The 25,269-nt window shown below is 42.0% G+C and overlaps 1 protein-coding gene across 13 annotated transcripts in view; it reads right to left on the minus strand.

The window, feature by feature from the left end:
• TRAK1 (trafficking kinesin protein 1) overlaps window positions 1–25,269 on the minus strand; it is a 122,496-nt gene that overhangs the window by 13,692 nt on the left and 83,535 nt on the right. For 7 of the 13 annotated variants that reach the window (XM_035130168.2, XM_035130173.2, XM_060280621.1 and 4 more), the window contains 12 exons: window positions 23,510–23,586; window positions 21,800–21,916; window positions 17,311–17,411; window positions 15,567–15,675; window positions 14,363–14,441; window positions 13,762–13,892; window positions 13,528–13,602; window positions 11,778–11,915; window positions 11,307–11,383; window positions 9,189–9,425; window positions 7,914–8,230; window positions 1,796–2,125 (listed from right to left, as the gene is read on the minus strand). In XM_035130168.2, coding sequence (XP_034986059.2) covers window positions 1,796–2,125; window positions 7,914–8,230; window positions 9,189–9,425; window positions 11,307–11,383; window positions 11,778–11,915; window positions 13,528–13,602; window positions 13,762–13,892; window positions 14,363–14,441; window positions 15,567–15,675; window positions 17,311–17,411; window positions 21,800–21,916; window positions 23,510–23,560 — 1,762 coding nt within the window. In that variant the 5' untranslated portion in view covers window positions 23,561–23,586. The remainder of the gene's footprint in view (window positions 1–1,795; window positions 2,126–7,913; window positions 8,231–9,188; window positions 9,426–11,306; window positions 11,384–11,777; window positions 11,916–13,527; window positions 13,603–13,761; window positions 13,893–14,362; window positions 14,442–15,566; window positions 15,676–17,310; window positions 17,412–21,799; window positions 21,917–23,509; window positions 23,587–25,269) is intronic. The other 6 variants (XM_035130169.2, XM_035130182.2, XM_035130180.2 and 3 more) reach the window with 1 other exon arrangement.

Here is a 25,269-nt window from a genome sequence, read left to right on the forward strand (position 1 = left end):
TCTGAAAAGAGCTGTGCACTGAACTACACACCCACAAAATAATGCTATGGCTTAAGGCAGGCATCCCCAAACTGCGGCCCTCCAGATGTTTTGGCCTACAACTCCCATGATCCCTAGCCAAGAGGACCAGAGGTCAGGGATGATGGGAATTGTAGTCCAAAACATCTGGAGGGCCGAAGTTTGGGGATGCCTGGCTTAAGGCCACAACATGATTATTATTTCAGCTATTCATATAAGCTCCAGACCTGGAGGGTTTCCCTGAGTAACAAGATACATCAATGTTCCCCTATTAAAAAAGTATTTTGGTTTGTGAAAGATCTGCTGGTGGCCTTAAGAGTACTGTTTTATTCCAGAACAGTTAAAACTATCCATCTTCTAAGACAGGACCAAAAGTTCATGTTATAAGCATGGAGGCATGGCAGCACAGAAGTGAACATTCAGTTGCCCAACACCAGTTTTCCTGCAAACTACCTTAAGGGGGCACCTTCTCCTGTTTGGGTCTGATAGGAAAGTGGTGAGAAACCCAGTCACGGCACTACAGAATTATTTCCCTTTCCAAACCCAAACTTCTTAAATATTGGCCCCGCCAAATAGCTTCTTTGAATTGAGGGTGCTGCCAGGACAGCTATGCTACGAAAAGTTTTTATATATATATAAAAAACCCTTCCAACCCAGACCACCAGTGTGTGCTATTAAACACAAGCCTGCAAAAGCATTATATGTAGTTAGAATCAGAATTGTAGAGTTGGAAGGGGCGATGAGGATCATCTAGTCCAACTCCCTGCAATGTAGGAAACTTTGGCCCAATGTGGGGCTCGAACTCACAACCCTGAGATTGAAGAGTCTCATGCTCTACTGAGCTATCCCTCAGTTGAGTCCTAAGGAATAACTGATCTGAAGGGACCTAAGGTAAAAGGTAAAGGGACCCCTGACCGTTAGGTCCAGTCGCGGACGACTCTGGGGTTGTGACACTCATCTCGCTTTACTGGCTGAGGGAGCTGGCGTACAGCTTCCGGGTCATGTGGCCAGCATGACTATGCCGCTTCTGGCGAAACCAGAGCAGCACACGGAAACGCTGTTTACCTTCCCACCGGAGCAGTACCTATTTATCTACTTGCACTTTGACGTGCTTTCAAACTCCTAGGTTGGCAGAAGTAGGGACCGAACAACGGGAGCTCACCCCGTCGTGGGGATTTGAACCGCCGGCATTCTGATCGGCAAGCCCTAGCCTCTGTGGTTTAGACCACAGCGCCACCTGCGTCCCTTATACTGAAGGGACCTAATCCTATATAAATAATGAGACAATGCTTGTGTTCAATCACTAGGTCCTGTTTGCTGCCTCTTGCAATAAACAGCACTTCAAGAGCAACCTGGAGAAATAATATTGGCACTGAAACCCACTCCTGCTTAACAACAACATACTGTAAAAGGATGGTTTTTTAAAACACTGTAGTTTCCATATGCACACATGTATGCAGACACACAACAGCAACATATCTTCTCTCGGGACCTAAATGAATCACATTCTTTTTAGCAGCCTTCTCTTATCAAAAAGAAAAAAAGAAAACCAAAAATGAACCATGCACTTTTTTTAAAAAAAAAGTACAGCAAAATCAATGATTTGTTAGAAGCAATCGTTTTGAAAACGCTTTCGTGTTAATTCCTGAGCGCACGATTGTACAGAAGCTACACATGAAGCAACACTGTGGGTGCTGCTCTGGAGACGTGAGAATGGCCCAATCATCGACATCCTGCAAACACGGCAGTTGTGCTGGACTTAATGAGGTTCCCTCACCAGACCCCTCATCATCGTCAGTCGCGGGTTCCTGCATCTCCTCTGGGGAAGCCTGAGAGCGACTTGGGGGATTCTCGCTGTCTGAAACAGTCACTTGTGCTTGGGACCTCTCACCTGAGGTCTCTGTGTGATGCATCGACGGCGAGGTAGTTAGGCCCTTGTATGTAATGTCACCTGACTCGTCTTCTTCAAAATCGTTAAGGCAGTATACTTCGTCCTGGTCGAGGTCAAGAGTCCGGAAGCCCTTAGTGACAACCCCGGGCCGTGGGTCAAGGATCCCCCCAAGGTGAGGCTGCGCAAGCTGTTGCCAGTGGTGCAAAGTGGCAGAACCTTGCGGGGAAACAAAATAACAGCAGAAAGTCAGAACCTTGGGGGATTTCCCGTTGTGAACTAGGCTGCATAAGGATATTAAATCTTCATTTGCTTCAAACTCCCCAAACTCAAACTTGTTCTGTAAGGTAACTAACAATGGGAAAGTGCATATTAAGGTATTGCTTATGTACTGTACTTACTAAAATAAAATAAAATACTAGTTGGTGAAGAAATGGTTTTTGCAAAAACCCTTGCCAAAGGGAGAGACTGTTGTCATTCATGTATTTTCAACAAGATTAACGCCAAGTCTCTGTGTGCACCTATTTATGAAGGCCTATAACCTAAAAGGGGGAAAAAAACCTCCAGGTGCAAGGAATAAGATGCATTCCTGATCTGTTGAAAGTTTTAGGGAGCAAACCTTGTACAGGGGCAAGTTTCTTGCAGTAACCCTCAGAGTCAAGCAACGCTATAGGACAAGAGTCACTATGAGATTGCTTTACAGTGTCTTATACTAAAAATGTGCCCCTGAGGAATTATTATTTTTCCTGAAATGCACTGGGCCTGAAATAAATAAACACCTAGAATTTGTTCTTCGTTTTTGCTTTCTGGTTTGTTTGTTTGTTTTTTGCCACTTGTTTTTGTGGTTGGTTTTCTGCCTTTAACCTAAAAGCAGCAATAAATAAATAGTAATATAACCTAGCAAAATAAAAATGGAAGCAATATGAACATTTGTGGGGAAACTGCACACTAAAACCCATACTGGGAAATAGTCAGAAAGTATGAACATCAAGTATTTCTGGACTAATTTGTGAAGACTGAAGGGTTGAAAGAAGCCGAGCAGTGTGCTATGAGAGGGTTCTAGAATTTAGCACTAGACGCTAAAAGGAGAACTGCTACACAGAATGGTGCAAACTACATTCACTCTACAAATATCATTTAAAAATTCACACCATAATATTATTTTCTGCTTGCAAGACTGCCAAACAAACTTTTTTTTGCACAGAAAGTATGTTCCACTATACCTGTAGATTTGTCCTTGGATTGGAAATATTTTGAGTGATGGGGGAAATGTGCAATATAAAGAATATCAGTTATAAGTACTTTATTTTCTACTAAGATTATAATTTCTGGTGTGTGGGCAAAATTCTGGTTAAGGAAAATGGGAATATGACTGCTGTGTAGCCTCACATTAGGAAAAGGTTGAAACCCCTGTATTATATGAAACCCTATAGATTCTACTAAAATTGGCCTCAGAAAAGATAATAAATTTGGTGATATTACTAGAAAAAATGAAAGGGTGGCCACATGAGCCAAATGCAGCTGTTTTGAGTCAGCATAATGCTGAATACTTTAGACCAGGGGTGCAGGCTCCAGATGCTGTTGGACTACAACTCCCATCATTGCTAACCACTGGTCATGCTGGCTGGGAATGATGGGAGTTAAAGTCCATTGATGCTGGAGAGCCAGAGATTCCAAAGCCCTTCTTTAGATACACATGTTTACTTGGAAGCAAGTCCAGCCAAGGTCAATGTGGCTTACTCCCAAGTAATCATGGTTGGGTTGCAGTCTCAGTTATTTCAATTTTTAAGAAGGAAGGAGAAAGATTGTTACTTTTTTTTGCATTTGTCCAGAATAAGGATGCCTATATAGGTCTAAATAAATAAACAAACTCAGGTGATTCTGTGTGCCCAAGGGGAAATTTGGGCTTTGTGTTTCAAATGCCTTTTGAAAGTTTCAAAAGCAGCGTGGGACATAGCATGCATATCTGCCATTCAAAAGACGGAGAACCTTAAGAACTTTACTGGGCTTCCTCAAGCCACTGGCCATGTAATATGTCATGAGACATTTACCAGCTCTTTAATACTCAGATTTTGCTGCAGAATGCAAAGAGATAAAAAATACCATAGTATCAAAAACAAAACCTCAATGAGACAAGCCATACAATTCCAGTGTGCTCCTGCAACTTTAAAATCTCTACTGGCAATCAGTTTGAGCTCTTAATCTATATACTGTACTTCTTACATGGTACAACAGCTCTTTATTATTATTATTATTTCTCCCTAAAAAGGAACAAATCTCTTTCCTTTGAAATGAAAAACTGTAAATACAGAATTAAGGTTACAATCCTATACACACTCACCTGGGAGCACATCCCAGTGAACTCAGTGGGGCTTGCTCTGCAGTAGATGTGCATAGGATTGTAATGCTAGGTTTTTTATTAATCAACATCAATTAGAGGGTTTGGCGATCATAGCGGACAATCACAGCAGATCAATCCACTGGATAGGGACAGCAAAGCGCAGGATTGCATGTGAGGCTGCCAGTGCTATGAATGAAGTCCCCTGATCCTTATGCTCATAGCCTGGGCAATTTGCTGCTACCGTGATACACTACAAGAAAGTCAAATAAGGTGCTTTGGCAGGGAGCGACACGCAGGATTCGTAACCATCCTTGGGCTTCATTATTAAGATCTTCAAAGCAGGGCCCATCTTTCCAAGCACAACATATATCACAGAAGATTCAGAAAGGGAAATGCAGTTTAGAACAGACTATGGTAGACAAAATCCATCTGGATTCCTCATGTGCTTATTTGGCTAGGTATCTACTCGGGCTGGGAGGAACATTAACAAAAATTAACAAATCAACTAAGAGGGCATTGGAAAACCACTCAAACCGTTCAAAGTCGCATGGGTAGCAACCTGACAGCAGAACTTTGGTTTTCAGGTGACCATCTCAACTTAGCAAAACGACCCAAGCGCATGATGACCCAAGCTTACGTAATCCCCTGTTCAAACACATGCGTGAGTGACAGATACTTTCTATAATGTACTTTCTCTAGTTTCTTCAGCATTGCTCGTAAAGGACCAGGAGAGTCATCACAAAGGTCACTAATGGCTATGCAACTTAAGCTGTCATATTTGACACCAGAGTTATGGCATCAGCTGGCAAACACTGCTAAAGTAAGGGCAACATTGTCCCCTTACTTTTGCAAGCATTATTGTACAAAGTTTTTAGATGGTATAATATGGGTTTTGGGGAGCTGGAGGGGCCCCATAAACAGTTTCCCAAGCATGTTATTCTCATTCAAGTGTCAGTCCAATTTTTTGTTTTGAGACAGTGAGACAATGGTGGAGGGGGGGGGAATCACAGTTGCATGCAGAACATTCACTTGAACAGGAATTGCACAAAGAGAAACTTAGTGTTTTCCCATGTATGGTGTTGTGGCAACTGAGAGCCTAATATTTATTCAATGTCTATAAATATACAACCCAGTTTCATAATTTATAAATAAATATTTGGATAAGTATACAATGATCACTGGTCTGATAGGTACCTTTCTATTGACTTAACTATATAGTGCCTACAGTTAACTAGCAATATATAAAAAACAATTATGCATGGCTTTTGGAGATGATGGTGGGAGGGAGGAAGCATGTTTAAAAGACAGTTTTAATAGAAGTGTGCATGCACAGGAAAGCTCATACCTATGACAAACTTAGTTGGTCTCTAAGGTGCTACTGGAAGGATTTTTTATTTTTATTTTGACTGCGTCAGACCAACACGGCTACCTACCTGTAACTAATATTAAAAATGTTAAAATAATGAAACCTTCTCTCATAGAATCAGAGTTGGAAGAGACCCTGCATCTAGGCCAATCCCCTACAATGCAGGAATAGGCAGTGGTCCCTTACAGGGATTTTTACCTATAATAGAAATGGAACTAAATAATCCGCTACCACTAATGAAAACTTAAAAAACAAAAACAAAACACCCCTCACTGAATTTGCTTTTGTTTGCTGCTGCATTTCCTTAAGAAACAGACAGAGTGAAAAGTAATAAAATGAAACTCTGTGCAAAGTGCAATGAATTGCAGTTGGGTGAGAAAAGGTACGTGTTTGTTCCAAAATACTTTCCCTTCTTCACTTGCAAATTTCCATAGCATTTCCTCCCAAAATGAATGCTATTTTAAAAATTATAAGGGCTCGATTCACTCCTCAACAATGAATGCATGGTAAATGTTTTTAAATGTGAAAGATGGCCAGTAATATGAATGATCTATACAAGAAGAAGAAAAAGAAGAAAAGGTTTGATACACAAAAGGGGGGGATTAAAGTGAAAAATCAAGAGAGACAGAGAAAATGGAGACTGAAGTTTATTGAAGAAGAAAGCAGAGAGATAAGTGGATGACAGAAACCTATTACAATGATAAGAACCAGTAAATGAAGGTTGGTTGTCTGGAAAGATTTAAGAATTTTATGTGGGCATCTTAAGAAAGCTACAGAGGATATTTCTTTCTTGACTTATTTGAGCTAAAAGCACATGCTACTTTTAGGCACACACACAAAAATAATTTTCTCGCATAAAAACGAAACATAGTACCATGTTCTATGTTGTCAGGCTGGTCAAAAGAAGATTGATATTGCTATTGACCTGAAATAGCTTATGCATTAAAAAAATGAAAACAAGTAGTGGGCAGCTTTACTTAAGTTAGAAACCCCATGATTTCACAACTAAGCATTTCTGTGCGACCTCTAATTAAGTGGGACTTAAATTTATACCGGACTGCAATATAAACGTCTCTCAGTGCCTTGAAATAAAAGAATACTGACATCCTAGTCCTGAGTTCAGCCTGACAAATGCTGTGAGGTTGGTTTGTAACAGCCACTCTGAAAGCAGCAGAACAACTCAAATACAGTGGTACCTTAGTTCTCAAATGCCAAAAACCTGGAAGTAAGTGTTCCGGTTTTTGAATGTTTTTCGGAAGCCAAACATCCAATGTAGTTGTCGGCTATTGTTTCCGGGGCACCTGCACCAATCAGAGTTTTTGAACATTTCAGAAGTCAAATGGACTTCCGGAGCGGATTAAGTCTGGCACTTTTGTTTTTGCTACTTATTTTGCATTTTTGTTTTTGAGGCCATTTCGGTTCATTTGCTTTTATGACTGTGTGGAACCCAGTTCAGCTACTGATTGATTGATTGATTGTTTGATTGATTGTGTGACTGCGGAAATGGATAAAAGCCCCCCATTCAAACAAGGACTATCATCAGTGCAGGTAAAGGAAAAACAATAATTTTTATTTTTATTATCTACAATACTGTCTTTTTTATTTTATAGTACAGTACATTGATTATTGCTGTCATTTTATGGATCAATGGCCTTATTAGATAGTAAAATTAATGTTAAAATGCTATTTTCTGGGTTGTTTTTAAAAGTCTGGAATGCCTTAATCCGTTTTGCATTACTTTCTATGGGAAAGCACGCCTTGGTTTTGGAATGCTTTGGTTTTGGAAGGGACTTCCGGAACAGATTAAGTTTGAGAACCAAGGTACCACTGTACAAGTGATTTGGAACTGTTGCCTAGACACCTACTGGTAGGACAACAGTAGCAAGTATTTGAGTAGCTCGCACAGAATGCAAAGAAAAGAAATGGTCTTATACAAGTTGCAGTTTAATGAATCACCACACGTCTCTACAGTTCTTCTCCATATCAATGCTACCTTCCCCACTCTGCAGTGTTCTACAAATATGTGAATGAAACTAGGAATTCATATGCCATTTACTGAACTATAAAAATATACTACTGAAATATGTTAGAGAGTGTACACAACACACTTACTCCAGAGATTGCTTACTCAAAAGCAACAAAATCTTTTTCTCAGAAGAGTTTAAACAAGCAACGAGGATGGCTGTCTCTAAAGTAAAATGAGTATGTGTTACAAAGATTTCCCGCTTCCTGCTGATGGAGAAGAGACCATAGAAAGTCACTAAGGAGAACAGATAAAGGCCGAGGCGCTTTGTTATCACCTTCTAAGGGCTTCACAATCTGAAGCTTCTCTGGGAGGTAAGAGCGACTGCTGATGGACATTCCTGAATAGCCAGTAAATTCGGAAAACCTGGAGTGAGTTCCCAACGACATGATGCTCTCCGTTGGAGTAAGGGAGCCACTGTGGAGTTCACCCTTCTCGGCCAGTTCTCTCAGCTTCCTTTCCTGCTCTTCTTCAAAGAACCTCCTCTCGGACAGGTAGTTCTCTCTCCGAAGAGACAGCCTTCGAAGTGCCGTTTCCAGGTCGCTAGAGCCAGGGGTTCCTGGGGTTCCAGGTTTTTTGTTCTTTTCTTCATTTCTAAAACAAGGACAAAACACACTTAAATTTACACTGTGTGTACAAGCAACAGGAGGGGGGGGGAAGACACGCAAAATGTCAATATTAGAAATGCCAGCAAAACTGCTACAAGCTCTCCGTAGCCAATTAACTGCTTCATCAGCAGAATATAGTAGTCTAGATTTGAAAATAAAAATGGCAGGGCTAGGAACGTGCAAGGTTTACATCTTCATAGAGCTATGCACTACAATACCACAGTCTCATTCCTGGTTAATGTATTTAGTGATGTGTTTCTCAAATTCTTTTTAAGCTAAACACACACACACACACACACACACACACACACACAAAATATGAATATAAATATAGCTCTACATGTATTAGAAAGGGAGGTCAGACATTTCCTAGCACAGAAAATCATTTTGGGGATTGCACACATTTCAAAGTAACCAAATCAAGTTGTACTCTGGGCTTAATGTGGATGGTGGACAGATAATTTGAGGAGGAAAGCCTCTCAGTTACAAAAAACACACACCAGAATTACAAACCCCCAAAATGATTTAAAAAATTCTCTTACTAGGAGGAGGTTGTGTCAATAACAGAAACCAGTTACCAGTAATTGTTAAAGGAAATATAGTAATTAACACAAACATGATTTGCCTGAACCATACCACACTGGACATTAGTTTGCAAACTTTAAGGTGTCCAGTGCTTTAAGACAACCCAATATAATTCACTTGTCCAGTGTTAGGAGGCTGCAGCACAACAATATATGAAAATCAGGTTTCTTCTGAATATCTCACTCAGATATAGCAATATTGATCCTTCTTACAATGTTAGGCTAGCAATATTGAGTCTCCTAACAATGTTAGGCTAGTATAGTATCCAACATATATCGCACAAGTCCCTGAATAGAAGAAAAGAATTAGGAAGTTCTTGTTCTGGAGATACAGCTAAACTCTAAGTATGCATTACTGACCCAGAGTCAGTAGAGTCAGTTTCTAGGATGATGCTATTAGTCTTGTTGTCTATCACAAAATTGGAAAGGTCTCCTCCATAGAAGCTGGATCGTGGTGTGCTGACACAGCTAGAAATGACCGAGTTCATTGCTGAAGACTGGTTAGACCCAGGGATGTTCATTGGAGAGGGAGTTAGAGATCTCTGCTTTACCACTTGGTTGATGTTTCGCACGGCATCGAAGACTCTCTTGTGATGGCTGGCAAAGACACAAGCAGTTAGTAACCAGCAAAATAAAACCCACAGCAGAGGAATTGTCTGCAGGGACATCATATTATATTAAGCTCAGCTTTTGTAAGAGAAAAACATGGTCTCAGAGATTAGCTTTGTGATTATGATCAAGAGTGAACAAAATCGGACAAACGGTTAAAAGTCGTTCTATGGAAAAGGGAAGAGCTGTAAGGTACAGTGGTACCTTGACATCCGAATGACTCTACTTCCGAAGGTTTCGACTTCCGAAGTCGGCAAACCCGGAAGTCTTTTCGTCGTGCGTGCATTCTGCGCCTGCGCAGAAGCAGCGCACGCGGTCGGCGCATGCGCAAAACAGACACTTCAACAACCGAAGGATTCGACTTAAGAAGAGCGCCGCGGAACGGATCGCCTTTGTAAGTCGAGGTACCACTGTACTAAAGTTCCCCCAAACAATACTTCCCATTTTCCAGATCACTTACTAAATGACCCTGTTCTATAGAAACTTGGCCAAGACTGTACCCTAGGATGAAACAGGGAATAATTATTGGGCTCGAATGCTTACATGCTCCCCACCAACTATCCTGAGAGAAAGCAATTCACTGAAGCAGAAAACCCTGTATTGATCCTGGAATCTTTCTTGCCCTGCAGCATAGCTCTGGTTAGAAAAGCAGGTTTTGAACAGCCAGGGAGATCCTTTATGGAAATAAAATGTGGGATCTCCTACACTCGTTACATTCTCCCTGTAGCAATAGTAACATGCAGTGGTGGTCTGGGGTTTCTTGTTTTGTTTTTAAGATAAAAAAATGCCCACAAAATGTGCTTGTGCATAAAACGATACAGCAGTAGGCACTGGCAGCTTGGTGAAGTGTGACTTCAGGCATAGCTGCCAAGTTTTCCCTTTTCTCGCGAGGAAGCCTATTCAGCATAAGGGAATTTCCCTTAAAAAAGGGGAGAACTTGGCAGCTATGGGCTTCAGGACAAAGCAGGTGTTCTAGTTGCCATTTTTAAATGGCTAGCAGCACGTGGTGAGCATTTATATGAACTTCATATAACCGGCACCACACGGTGAGCTACTAGCATACTGCAGCTTTGCCACATGGATCAGGAAATTTCTTCTAAGCGATCATAGATATTTTAGGGACCATTTGCAGTGATCTGATCCTGTGGTCAAACACTACAGATACCATCACACAGCTGCCTCTGCGTGCCATCCAAAGCGAATGCAGTGGTCCTGAGCGACTTCAATGTTGTATGAATAAGTAAGTTTTTCATATCCCGCCTTTGCTTCAGGGAGCTCAAGGAAGTTCACAGTGGACTCCCGGCAGTTTCCCACCCAAATACTGATCTGACTTACACCTCTATAGCTTCAGCTATACATCATGTCTCTTGAGATAATGCTACTATAAAGTTGTCTAGTGTGTCCACATATACAAGCTTAAGCACTCTGACACTTAGCAGCCCTGTTTCACTATTTCTGAGGACCACTTTCTTACTTGTGCAGAATAAACATAGGAAGTTTTCAATTATCCCCCCCCCCCTCACTATTTAGCTTGCAGCTTGAATTTCCATCTGTGTTAAGAAGACGGATAACAAAAATAGTGATTTAACACTATTCGAGGTTGGTTATTTTTCCAATTTCAACTATGATGCGGCTGAAAAACATTTTATTTAACTGCCCCCAAAGTTCTTTAAAAGTTGGCCTTAAAATATCCTTAAGATTTCTTCTCAATTGCTTTCCTCTCCAACAGAGAGAGGACCATTTCTAAGGAATGAGTTCACGTCTACCTTCCTTGCTAGAAAGAAAGAGCTGGCATTCTTAATTTGGGATTGCATAAAAAGGTTTGATTTCTACTATTCTTATTAAAATATCACAATACACCAGTCATACGTTAAGTCAGGGCTGTCAGGATCATCCAGATGCAGTTCTTTTCGCATTGACCCTTCAATTTCTGCTGCCAGGGAATCCTGTTAAGACAATTTTAAATCATGTCACACACAGCGTGTCATTAACACGTATGTCTATTTTCATAGCATGCAGTGATGCTGATATACTTGGGGCTTCTTTTATGGCAACAGAAAGGAACCATTTAGCTGCTTTCCCCCTATTAATAGCTCCAGCCATTCCTTGCATTTCACTTTATCACCAAGACTGTCATTATTTCCAAAGTGGGTTGAGTAGCACCCACAACCTCAGGCCCCCCTTCCTCTGTTTATGGGAAGATTCAAGGCAATGATCCCGATTCTCCTCTCAATATTTACTGAAATTAGTTTCGGAATCTATTTCCTCATGCTAATCAAACTTGCCGCCAGCGCTGGCATGAGATGTACTTCTCAGAAATGATTTTATAAGGCGCATTACCATGGGGAAAAGGCCTAAGGAGTGGTAACGGCGTGATATGGCGTTTGGCATTGTCTTGTTCCGAAGGTTCTTCAGCTCTTCCTGCGCCTCGTGAAGCATTTCCATACACTCCGCATACTTGTCTTCCAGCTCTCGTAACTGCAACGCACACAGAATGGAAATTATTTCCAGGAACCTTGGGCTATCTAAAGGCTACAGAAAACTATTCAAACAGGGGGGGGGCACTTTTAAATAAATAATAAAAAGCTAAACATCTATGAATTGTACATTCCACATGTACATTTAGTTCTGTCTGTATCTATTTTAATGATGGTCTCAGCAATTTGCCATTAAAGAGACTGGGATTCCGTTGGGCTCTACAAGCTGAATAACTGATGCAAATTGCATAGAATCATCGTCATCTTGCAAAACTTATTAGATAAAAAGCTCCACAGAGCCCAGAAGATCCATCATTTGATCATGGAGACTGCACAGGTTTCTTTCGGCCTTGCAGACAAATTTTAAAGCTGTCTGTATGGCAATGAAAGACTAGCGCCTTACTTTTAAATGAAAAAACAGAGAACGCAAGAAATCAGGTTCTGTCCTTACATACACACACTTGGTTTGGAACTCTCTTAGGGCCACATTTTCAAAGAGCGAAGTCCAAGGATTTAACAGTTAGAAGAATATAAAGCTTGACGCTGCGCAGGGTTAAGTGTACTGAAAGACCACTGGCATCTCTGGGCATAAGCACGCTCACCTCTGCACAGAACTGGGCTGCAAGCTATCCTATTTTACTTACAATTCTTACAGCGAAGAATTACATACATATTTTTGGGAAGTAAATCCCATTGTGTTCACTGCAATTTACTCCCATGTTTATAGGACCACAGCCTTAGTGTTTATTTTGTTTTGCAAATCCATTTATCCTGGAGATTATTATCTGTGATCCTTACTTAATTCACGGAAAAGAAGGCTCAGCCATCAGAGGCCTGTCTGAGGATAGGCGTAATCTTAGGGTAAAGGTAAAGGGGTCCCTGACCATCAGGTCCAGTCGTGTCCGACTCTGGGGTTGCGGCGCTCATCTTGCTCTATAGGCCGAGGGAGCCAGCGTTTGTCCGCAGACAACTTCTGGGTCATGTGGCCAGCATGACAAAGCTGCTTCTGGCGAACCAGAGCAGTGCACGGAAACACCGTTTACCTTCCCGCCGGAGCGGTCCCTATGTATCTACTTGCACTTTGATGTGCTTTCGAACTGCTAGGTGGGCAGGAGCTGGGACCGAGCAACGGGAGCTCACCCCGTCGCAAGGATTCGAACCGCCAACCTTCTGATCAGCAAGCCGTAGACTCTGTGGTTTAACCCACAGTGCCACCTGGGTCCCTAGGCGTAATCTTAGGAAGAGTCAAATGCAAAGGCTTGCACCAAGGAAATAGTACATTGTCAAGTCCACTTCTCAGTTTCTTATTAAAAATGCTATTAAGCTTCCCAAGGACAAAAAAAAATCTCCCTGCATATATCAAAGAAGAGGTTTTTTTAATTTCAGATGAATACTGTATTTAAGGTTTTAAGCAATTTCATAGGTGTGAAATGACATTGTGTGGACCCAAGGAAACTGAATTCAAAAGCTATCACACAAATGCTCCTCCCTAATTCAAATGATTCTTCTGCCATGAGACCAAATGCTACAGCATTTCAAGGCTATTAATATCAACTGAACTGAAAGCATTTCCCTGCTCCCTAACCATATGACTATTAAAGAGGCACACTTACTTCTGCTGTGAGCTGCCTTTGGGCATCTTTAGCTGCTCCCAGATGTTGGATGAGTTCTTCATTTTCCACCGTACACTGAAAAAAGACAAGCATCACAACAGTTTAGCCACCCCGTGCTGTCTCTTCTTTTAAAAACATTTAAACAGGTTTGGGAACAGAAGGGGCTCATCAAATGGGAAAGAAGAAAGGTGGCACTACATTAGCTATTTTGCTTATTACTTTAATGAACCTTACAGCTTTTGCCTTTTTCTGCAAATCCACTATCTGAGAGAGAAGGTGAGTGATTTCCTCCTGCTGTCGGGCAGCATCGTCCGTTTTCTTGGCCAACTCTTCAGAGATACTTGCAATCTGGATGTTTGCATCTCCTTAAATAATTAAGAAACAATTGTAAGAATGAGCTTACATGGAAAAGTACGGTATTTGGCATCGCAATTGCTTGCTAAATCAATATAAGCAAGGTACTTATAAGCTATCTTTGAACAGAGAGGCAGAGAAAGAGAACATGCAATCTGGCATGAGGAAGGTTTTTCCAACTGCTGCAGAGCTACATAGAAAAAGCCAATGCCATAAATATTGTTGAAGTGTTACTGCAATTGCAGGGTGGGTTTTCTCAATATATGAGCCGTGCAAGAGAACAGGGACAAAACAGTTCTGAAACCAAGTGTTGTAGGTCCATTAGTTCTCAACCCATGTGCTGGGGCTGCTGATAACTTAAAAGCAGCACACACCAACTCCCTTGACTTGCACAGAAAAAAGGCACAAACTCCAAAAGAAAAGCCTTGTATCAGAACATCCTGATTATTCAGTCAAAAAGCAAGGAAAGAAGAAAACGTACTGAGCTCCTTCACACAGTCGTTGACAAGCTGCTGTTCTTTCTCTTCAAAAGAAATGGTTTCGGTCTGCAGCTGGCAAGCCTGTTCAAAGTATTTTTTTAAAAGAAGAAGTCCAAAGTTAGCATTGTGTTAACTTCTTGCTAGATCTAGCCTTGTAAAAAGGGGGGGGGGACTTTCAACAGCAGACCACAATTCCAGGACATCAACAAACACAGCCATTCTCAACCTTGGCTCCCTAAATGTAGCCAGCATGGCCAGCGGTCAGGGATGATGGGAATTGTAGTTCAAGAACGCCTGGAGATTGAGAAAGGCTGAGTAAGCAATGCATAGTCTCCCACATCCCTCTTGTGACTATGTGGAACAATGACAAGTCGCGACCACTAGGTGTCATCATTGATTTTTGATATATACATAGGCAAAGCTTAAAAGATTAACATTTTGCATCAAATTTAATGGCAGGCGAATATATTCAGGGGAAGAGTTAAATGTTCACTATTAAAAACACACCCCAAACACAACACACCCAAAAAGATTCAATAGAAACACAAGTCTGCAATATACTTTGATAAATAAAGCTCAAGGGTGGTTTGTACTTGTAACTTCCAGCTCAATAAATAGCTTCTTAACATTTACAGTGCTAATCTTGGGAGTAATGCTTAGTTAAGAAGCTATCGCCATCTTGACTTTTTCAGCATCACTATCAAATGACTGTCCCTATTTACTGTATATCAGATGCTGTGCATTGCAACCAGCCTCTAAACCAGGCATCCCCAAACTTCGGCCCTCCAGATGTTTAGCCTACAACTCCCATGATCCCTAGCTAACAGGACCAGTCGTCAGGGATGATGGGAATTGTAGTCCAAAACATCTGGAGGGCCGAAGTTTGGGGGTGCCTGATATACACCATACATTTAAAGCACACCCCACCCCCAGGGATCCTGGGAACTGAGCTATAATTCTCAACACCCTTAAACCACAGTTCCCATGACTCTTTGAAGGAACGTGCTTTAAATCTACGCCTTAGACAAGGGTCAATACTGTCATGCAATATTTGCAAACATTCATTAGGGAAGCAGGGTGGAGTGGAGAGAATAATCTATAGATTACACAGAATTTATGGAGTAAAAGCTTACTAATCAATCAGTCCTGATTCCCGTGGAAAAAGAAGCAAACTTATGGTAGGTAAAATACTGGGATATGTTTTACCTCTGATCTAAGCACAACGTTCTCCTCTTCAAGGTCCTTAAGTTTCTTTTGAAGGGAATCTAAATGAAAATAGTTCTGGACAGATGAAGACGACTCATTCCTCTTCAACCTGGTAAGAGGCCCATTAGACACGTTTATTTTTGCTCCCTTTTGTTTGCAGTGTTTGTAGCGGAGCTGCACAGCAGAAGTTCCAACAACCAGAGCCAAATGAGAGCTAGCATTTTCATAGGTTTGTCAGAGAGTTTAAAATAAATAAAGAAATGAAGCCATTGTGTTTATTCCGCCCATTTCTAACAGAGAACCTTTAGCTACAAACTGTTGGGGGGGGGGGACCCTTCAGCTCTCTGAAGGAGATGGTTTGCAAAAAAGTAACCTTTTGATTCCATGACTACTACAACACATAAAAATAACAAAAAGCTGTAGCAGCAGAGGCACAAAAAACAGAAAGCTGCAAGCAGGGGTTGTAATATACTGTTAGCTGCCTATGAAACAAGACTTTGGGCTTTTTGTTGCTCAAAAACTGATCTGAACTGCTGATCAGCCTTTGTTAACATGCTGTTGTGTTGCTGAACAAAATTCTTCAAAAGGACAGGATTTAGTTCAAAACTTATTCCCTGTTGGATATAGCAAAAGTGACATACAGTGGTGCCTCGCTAGACGAAATTAATTCGTTCCACGGGTCAATTCATGTAACGAATTTTTCGTCTAGCGAGTCCCAGTTTCCCATAGGAATGCATTGAAACTTAATCAATGCGTTCCTATAGGCTCTGGGGGACTTGCAGCAGCATGCAACGGGGCTTCGGAGGAGGTCTCCGAAGCCCGGTCCGATGCCGGTTGTGTGCAAGGCGGCAGGGGGAGAAGCTCTCTTCTCCCAGCCACCGCCTTGCCTGCCTCCCCCGACACGGAGCGCAACTTCGGAAGCCTCTGAAGTTGCGCTCCGTGCTGGTGGTGCGGGGTGGGGTGGTGGCTCCGGGGGATGGAGCCGAATCGCAGCGGGCGCTGCTTGCCCCCGCCTGTCTTCCCCGAGCCAAGGGCAGCCGCCGCACTGCCGCGTTTTGGCTCCGTCCCCCCTGGCAAAGGAAGATTAGCTGTCGAAGCGGCGGTCATAGAAAATTTTGTCGTCTTACGAATGCCTCGCGCAACGCAAAACTCTTTCATCTAGCGAGTTTTTCCGTTGTGCGAGGCATTCGTAAAGCGAGGCACCACTGTATTACTGAACTAAGGAAGACATTCCTTGTCAGGAAGGTAGACTGATTATCTCATTTCTTAACTGGTGTGAGCCTGCTATTAATATCAGGTTCTGAATTGGATCCTGTAGCTCAACACTGGACTTCCATATTGCTGCATAGATCAGTTAGGTCTACTGTCGGTCAATGGAAGCCCAAAACATCTAATGCTGGTAATCAAACTGTATGTATGCTGTATTTTTGCACTATTTACTGGAAAGGTCCGAATGGAGCAGCATGCTACAGAACGAACCCAAAAGGAGACTAGTAAAACCACAGCTGAGTACTGTTGGTAACACCTACTCATGATCAAGAGTACTCAGTGGTGAGATAATACAGACACGATTTGACCATTTGGTCCTTTCATTGGGAGCTGAGGCTCACCTGCAGCCTGGATGCAAAACCCATGTGGTGATGCCAGATGCTGGATACAAAAATCATGTGGGCTATGCCAGATGGGGCTGAAGGATGCAAAATGGACAGTATAGCATGACCTATGTTTCCTGGCCCAAACTTACGGAGTTGAACAGATGGATTCCGGCTCGCTCTCTTCAGCAGCACTGGTGTAAAACTGAAGCAGCTCATCTTTCATGGACAGCTCATGACGTAACTGAGAAACCTGAACAAATGAAGGGGGGAAATCTGTCATACATTTGTTTTCAAGTTCATCTTGGGTAGCAAAATTTAAGTGTCAGGCTTTGTGCGGTTCTGCTAGCCAATGGATCTACTTCAAAAAGGACATAAGAAGATTCCCTCTGTTGAAGAAAAACACAGATCAAGAATTCCAGTGCCTGCTACGATTAAAGGTGGGTTACTTCTCCGTATCTTTTTCATTTCAAAAGTTGCAAATTCATCACTATTTTATTATAAGTGTTGTTGATTAAATAGTAGGACACCAATGGAGAACTCAAAAACCTGGTAGTGAATCAAACAAGAGGACTTCAACCACTTCAAGCAAGATATAACAAAATGCCATTCCTAGCTAGACACAATCTAAGATTGTAAGTTGGAATCCTTCCCCTTTTTTGGAAGGGAAATGAACTATAGCAGCCATTGCCATGTTTGTTTCTCTCTGTGTCTCCATTGCTCTTCTCAATTTCCTCTTTTTGTTTTGGAAGCGGGACTTCCATTTCCTGTGACCTGGTTCACAGGCAACACTAAGCCAAGCCATGGTTTAGTGTGGATGCACAGGCTTCAAGCAAGGAGATTGTGGCTACTTTATTCCTCCCTCAATCCTGCCGCTGCTGCGAGCTAAGTCATGGTTTGGCTTAATGCGTCATCTGAACCCCAGGCTTGTGGTTTTTCTTGCTCCAGAGAAACCACAAGCTGTAACCAAGGTTTGTTCTAAGACAAACCACAAGCCCGGATTCTGGTGACACAATAAGCCAAACTATGACTCAGCTCACAGCAGAAGGACAACAAAAGGAGTAAAACGACCACGATAGTCACTCAGCAAGCATGCACACACTTGTTGGCTCAATGAACAAGTCAGTGTTTGATATGGATGAACTTCATAGCTTAATTTAAATTATTGTCCTGAGCTAACCCAAAACCTTCAATGCATTTAAAATTTGAAACCAGAAATAAATTTATCACTTAAAATGTGCTCAGGTAGAAGACTCCTTGTTCACAAATTAAATCTGAACATCCAAGAAAAAGGATAATCCTAAAAATTATATCTCCACATACTCTTGCCTGTTAAATAACTTGGCATGTCATTAACTAAGTGCATTTGTTCCAACTTAATAATACAATGACAAATCAGGAAGAAGGCGGATCTTAAGCTGTTAAATGCAGATATGAAAGCTGTGCACTAAATTTATTTCATGGTTAGAGAGGTCAATATTCCTGGTGCTTGAGCTGATAATATTCAAGTATGGGCAAAATGCTTGTTTGTATTCACAAAAGGGTATTGCTAAGTCTAGATGAAACTTTTAGCTGTTAAAGCAAGAAAACAGACTTCAAAATCATATGGTCTCCTCTATACTAAACCAGAATGAGAATTTATTTAATAGAAGCTCCTAGATCATATTTCCAAAGGAGACAGGATTTGGTGCATAGAGTAATGATACCCCTCAGCTAGATACTTAAAATACTGGAGCATAGCAAAGACCAGCAGTATTTGCTAAGATGATACATTTGTTTTTGCTATTAGAATGAGCATTGCTTCTCACAAAAGCAATTTACAGACAAAAATAATCCATTGCAATCCACAACTCAGAGACTATGTCTGAAGCAGTGAAATGTTGACTCCAGTGCACTCACCTCGTTTTCTTTAGTGCCTTACAATGCGTCTGAGTCTCTGCTTTCATAATTTAGTACTACTGGAAAGAGTTGCATAGGGTAGAAGTTAGTAGCAATTATTTGAAGTTGGGAAAGAGGAAAGGCTCTGTCCTTGAGACAGAAGGAAAATAAGATTTAAGTAGGGTGTATGGGAACACAGAAAAGCATGATGCCACAGGATGAAAAGGAAAGTTGGGTTTTAAAAAACCTAAGCAAAAGGAAGTAGAGGCAAAACACCTGCCCCATGGGGATTACATCAGATGCCTAGACAAGGACATTTCCAGCCTTGAATTAGAAAATTCAGTCAAATTAGAAAATTCAACAAGCTGAACATGGGAAGGCAACCTTTACTTATAAGCCCAGTTGATATACTATACTAAAGTATGATTGACACACACACACACACACACACACACACACACACACACACACACACGTATATATACTGCCTTTCAGCCTATATCAGCCCAAGGCAGTATAATAAAACACAATCTTCATACAGGAGAGAGACGGGCAGAGAGGGATGGAGGAAATAGTAAAATCAATGTAAAAACAAAAGTAAAAACTAGCTAGCAAAATTTAGAATACAGTAGAACCTGTTACAAGTCTGGTGAAATAAAAATTTTTTGACTGCCCATCTAAAAGCCCTCCACAAGGAGTTTGCCAAAGGAAAAAATGTTCCACAGTCAAGGTGTTGCCACTAAGAAGGCCTATGTGTATGCCTTGTGTACAAGCCTGAAAGAGCCAGAGTCAAGTGTTGGACTTGTGTGTTTTCCCTCCCGATCTTCCTCTCATACTGCCAAGAAGAGAAACAAACTGTACCGCTCAACCCTCCTGATTTAAGTGGGACATCCTGGAATCATAGAAGCCATCCGGGCTTCTGCTTGGATCCCAGAACTTTCCGCCTTTTGGTCCTGTGCTATGGCGCAAGCCAGCTGACTCATGCCAGAGTCCTGGACCACAAGGTGCTCATTTTTGGTTGGGCACTATGGGGGGAAATCAGCTGAGATATTTGAGATTTTGAGATCCTGGCTCATATTTAGATACCTGGAGCTCCAATATCATCCTCATCAGTTTGTTTGTTTTATAAATCCCTAGGCAACTAGAAACCACCATTTTCAACTACTGAACTAAATAAGTTGCTGTGAAGCAATTTACTGTATGTCCAGTTAACTGAAGCGCCAATGTAAGAAGAGGTACATAAAATGATCAGATTCATTCATTATGTCTCCCTCACATGTTCTGAGGCACATGATCCTCTTCACATTCTAAAACAAAATGCTGTAAAATAGCAAAGTAGACTTTTACAATTCCTAAAAGAGTAGCAGTAGTCTCTGGTATTCCATTTTCTTAGCACATATTTCCTTGCAGCAAGAAAGTCTCTTTATAAGGCTTTCGGATGTGGTCCACAATTCAATGCAAGTGTCAATCCCAAGGTGAATGGATGTAAACGATGCTTCATTCTAAACTATTGCAACATCCTTTGGGCAAGCAACCCCGCTGATAACACAGAAATATATGATGCTACTGAGGTACACAAAGCCAGAGCAGTGTGTTGTGTCAATTAGGAACAAAGAAAATTTGTGTGATTATGAAAAACCCATTCTTAATTAGGCAGTGAGTGTGATGAAATATTTGATCTATAAAGAAATGCAAAGTGTTAAGAGTTTTTTCTTTTCTTTTTTTAAAAAAACCACAAAGCAGGCATGGCCAAACTTGGCCCTCCAGATGTTTTGGGACTACAGTTCCCATCATCCTTGACCGCTGGTCCTGTTAGCTAGGGATGGTGGGAGTTGTAGTCCCAAAACATCTGGAGGGCCGCAGTTTGGGGATGCCTGCCCAAGGTACTATTTCTGAGTTAGTGGAATCTGTAACCTGAAGTGTTCGACCATGCCTGCCCTAAAGGATGCTTAGGAACAGCTGTTAATTAACAGCAATATATAATTGCAAACACAGTCCAAACAATGTTTTAAAGAGATGGTGGAAGTACAAGTGCACATTAGGCAAGCCTTACTTCAACAAAATAAGTAGCCAACAGAGACCTCTCTAGATTACACTGATGGAAACTGCAAATGAGGGTGCAAAAGCCAGGCGAAGAATAGGCCAAGGTTAGAATCATCACAACAAATCTTGTCCGAGAGCAGCACATGAAGAGGATTTTGCTTTCCAGCTATACTTTAGTATACTTGCTTTTCCTGTTTGGTAGAACATGTGGATAATGAAGGAGGAAAAGGCCTGATACTACAGGAAATTGGGGTTACAGTAGCAAAGACTCCAAAGAACACAGGTAGGAATGGGGGAAGCAGGTGATCAAGCAACAGTCAACACCCGTAAGGTGACAGGGTACCTTGAGAGGCGATGGGGTGGGGAAAGGAACAAGGAAGAAGTCCTGGAAAAATGTCACAGGTGAGGGAAGCAGCAGAAGTGTGGGGTGAAAGAAGGATCTAGAAGGCCAAGAAGCTTTAATACGCTGCTTAAGTTTGAACACCAAATAATAATGATGATGATGATTTTATACCCTACCCATCTCACTGGCTTGCCCCAGCCATTCTGGGCTGCTTCCAACAAATATAAATACATAATAAAACATATGGAACTGACATGGAAGAAAAGGCAAGATACAAGGGCAAATAAAACCAAACGGGTTGGGCTTGGGGCAGTGGTGGGATGAAGTTTACTGAACTAGGAACATGTCAATTATTAGACACACGTGGATTCCCTCACCTCTTCCCTGATGTGTTCTACTTGTTCTTCAAGGAGTTCATTTCTCTCAGTCAGAGTCTTATTCTTCTTTAACAAGGACTGGCCAATCCGAGCAGCTAATTCTAAATCCCGCTCTTTCTGTAAAAAAAAAAAGGGACAAAAAAACACAAAGGGTCTCAATTATTGGCTCATTTAGAAAATGACTACTTTCTGAAAGCACATGAACGTTCAATCAGTGTTCTAGGTAAGACGAGAAAGGCTGCTTTTCAAAACGAAGAAACCCACAATTTGTGCTTATTTCCTTTTCTTCGTACTGCAGAGGAAACACCCACATAATCTGGGAAACCTGCTGCGTACAGTATTTCAACTATGCATAGAATAGTACAGCCCAAAGTTCAAGTGTGAGAAAGTTAACGAAATCCAGATCTTACTCCTTTATTTGAAAACTGTCAGCCAGGGTGCAAGTATAAGTGGCGTACATTTTGCAAAGCGCTGCGCAGGGACCTTGAGGGTATTGCCACTTGATGCCTTTTAACAACGCTTAGTATTTCTATACAAAAATAAAGCCAGCCATGCTGGCCTGCAAGGAAAGCTCTAATTATGTCAACAAGCCTGATGAAGAGTTCTAGAGAACTCAAAAATTTGCACGGAATTTTGTAACATTTACAGGTATTGCCCTAATATGAGTGTTAATATACAACCAACATTCTTTCTAAGTGGTCAGGGTGTGTCATCTACTCAGGGCAGACATCCCCAAACTCAGCCCTCCAGCTGTTTGGGGACTACAAATCCCATCATCCCTGACCACTGGTCCTGTTAGCTAGGGATGATGGGAGTTGTAGTCCCAAAACAGCTGGATGGCCGAGTTTGGGGATGCCTGACTCAGGGTTTCCCAAACTTGGGTCTCCAGCTGTTTCTGGACTACAGCTCCCACCATCCCTGACCACAAGTCCTGCTAGCTAAGGATGATGGGAGTTATAGTCCAAAAAGAGCTGGAGACGCAGTAATACTTACAAGTGCCCTGTGAAATAGGCTGGTAATCATCCCAGCACCATAGGTGTAGAATTGAGGCTAAGAGATAATGAATAAAGGTAAAGGTAAAGGTAAAGGTACCCCTGACCATTAGGTCCAGTTGTGACCGACTCTGGGGTTGCAGCGCTCATCTCGCATTTTTGGCCGAGGGAGCCGGCATACAGCTTCAAGGTCATGTGGCCAGCATGACAAAGCCACTTCTGGCGAACTAGAGCAGCACACGGAAACGCCGTTTACCTTCCCGCTGTAGCGGTACCTATTTATCTACTTGCATGTTCAGGTGCTTTCGAACTGCTAGGTTGGCAGGAACAGGGACCGAGCAATGGGAGCTGAGCAACAGGAGCTCACCCCGTCGCGGGGATTCGAACAGCCGACCTTCTTATCGGCAAGCCCTAGGCTCTGTGGTTTAACCCACAGTGCCACCCACGTCCCTCCTAGTTGCTTTACCTGGTGTTAATATACTCCCCTTCCCAATTCACCGAAGACCCTCTAGCAGCACCCAATGCATGACACCAGGGGAGCAATCATGGCTAGAAAGGGTGCGATGAGCAACAGAGTTCTGTTGTCCCGTTCATATGTAAATGCAATGGGTGAAAAGGGCTCAATCAACAAGGCTGAAAGTAATGGTTTCTGAAGATGACAAACATTCCCCAAGGAACATATTGCTGTTATTATTCAATGATAAGATGGCATACTTGCCTCTTCAAGAAGACGTGTAACAGCATCAATGTCATTGTATGTTTTAGTCATCTGGCCCACTCTTTCAGCACATAGAACTGGAAGGGGAAAAAGAGAGAGAGAAAATCACATTTTGTCCACTGTAAAGCGGTGCTTGATATAAACATAAAAGAGGGGGGAAATAATGTTTCATCAAATAATCACTGTATCACATTGCATAAGTACCTGCAGCCTGATTCTACACATGCTCACTAAGTGTGTTCAGTGAGGACCAGTCACAAGTGTGCATAGAGTTGCTGTCATTTGCTTCCAGAAATATTAGAAGGGGTCTGAAATAACAATTCCCTTCTATACAGCTGAACGTAGTGCTTGCAATATAGCTGAGGTCAACATGTGACTCCTTATAGAATTTTATATGTTTTCTAAAGTATATCTACAGCAGGGGTCAGCAAACTTTTTCAGCAGGGGGCCGGTCCACTGTCCCTCAGACCTTGTGGGGGGGGGCGAACTATATTTGTTGGGGGGGAAATGAACGCATTCCTATGCCCCACAATTAACCCAGAGATATTTGTTATTTTAAATAAAAGGACACATTCTACTCATGTAAAAACATGCTTATTCCTGGACCATCCACAGGCAAGATTTAGAAGGCGATTGGGCAGGATCCGGCCCCCGGGCCTTAGTTTGCCTACCCATGGTCTACAGCTTGGATCCTAAGATATGTTAACTTAAAGAAGTTCATGGAAGGAATACTGACAGGGGGTGTTTGGGAGAGGAAAGTCACCCAAGATTTGGTATGTCACTTTTTGTTTGTTTGGCTTCAGCAGTCCCTACCCTCCATCGAATATTGTTCAGGAGCATCTCCCCCCCTTTCTGGAGAAGCTTGGGGTGGGGAGGGGGACACAGTGTTGCAGCAATGAGGAGCAGGTGGGAAGCTTTTATTTAATAAGCTTCCTTAAATTAACATCTTAGGATCCAAGCCCGCGAGTTTAAGTATATAATGCTATAGATTTATAGGTGCCAGAATTTAATTAAGGTTTGGGGGCGTCAAAGTGAATTTGCTTGGAGGAAACAGCCAGACCCAAGTGTGTATTTAAGCTAGTAAGGGGAATGATGGACCCATATATCATAAAGACACAATAGCCTCTGTCGTGCCTAATTCTCTAAAGGACATACAAATCCTGGTTAAGTGCCGAGACCCCTGGATTCTCGTACACTGCTCAGTGGAGATTGGGGTGGCCTGTAACTGTATGTGGTCCAAAATGTAGTCCTGCAAATGTTCTGTGTGAAAGTTCTCTTCTTTGTTTTTGCATCGTCAATAAAGCAAGATTTGAAGTGTGCTGATTTATTGGTGCCTTTCAGAAATGTTGGGAACAGCTCGTGCAATTGCTCTCCAAAGTACAGACCCTGACTTATCAATGGGAGTCAAAGGCAAGACCTTGTTTAGCTTTCATTTCCACCAACAGAGATTGTCGCAGAGTGCATAGAGATCATGAAAATCAATAGAGAAGGAGTCTCTATCAGGATACAGTAGATGAGCCACAGAACACGCCTTTCCTCACTTCTCTGGTTGTTGGCATGCTGCATGACCTTCGCTATTTATTGACATTTCATTTTATACATGAACGTCCTGGTGCCGTTTCTTCGGAACTCATTATGCAAACATGAAAAGGAACAGCAGCACATACCAAAGCTTATCAATTTCATCCCAAGCAAATGGCCTTGCGCTGCCCAAGGGAGTGTCACTTGTGTAGTCTTAGTTGTTTGAGTTGTGTCTATTA

The sequence above is a fragment of the Zootoca vivipara genome, chromosome 12 (assembly GCF_963506605.1).
Source record: "Zootoca vivipara chromosome 12, rZooViv1.1, whole genome shotgun sequence".
NCBI classification, from domain to species: Eukaryota; Metazoa; Chordata; class Lepidosauria; order Squamata; family Lacertidae; genus Zootoca; species Zootoca vivipara.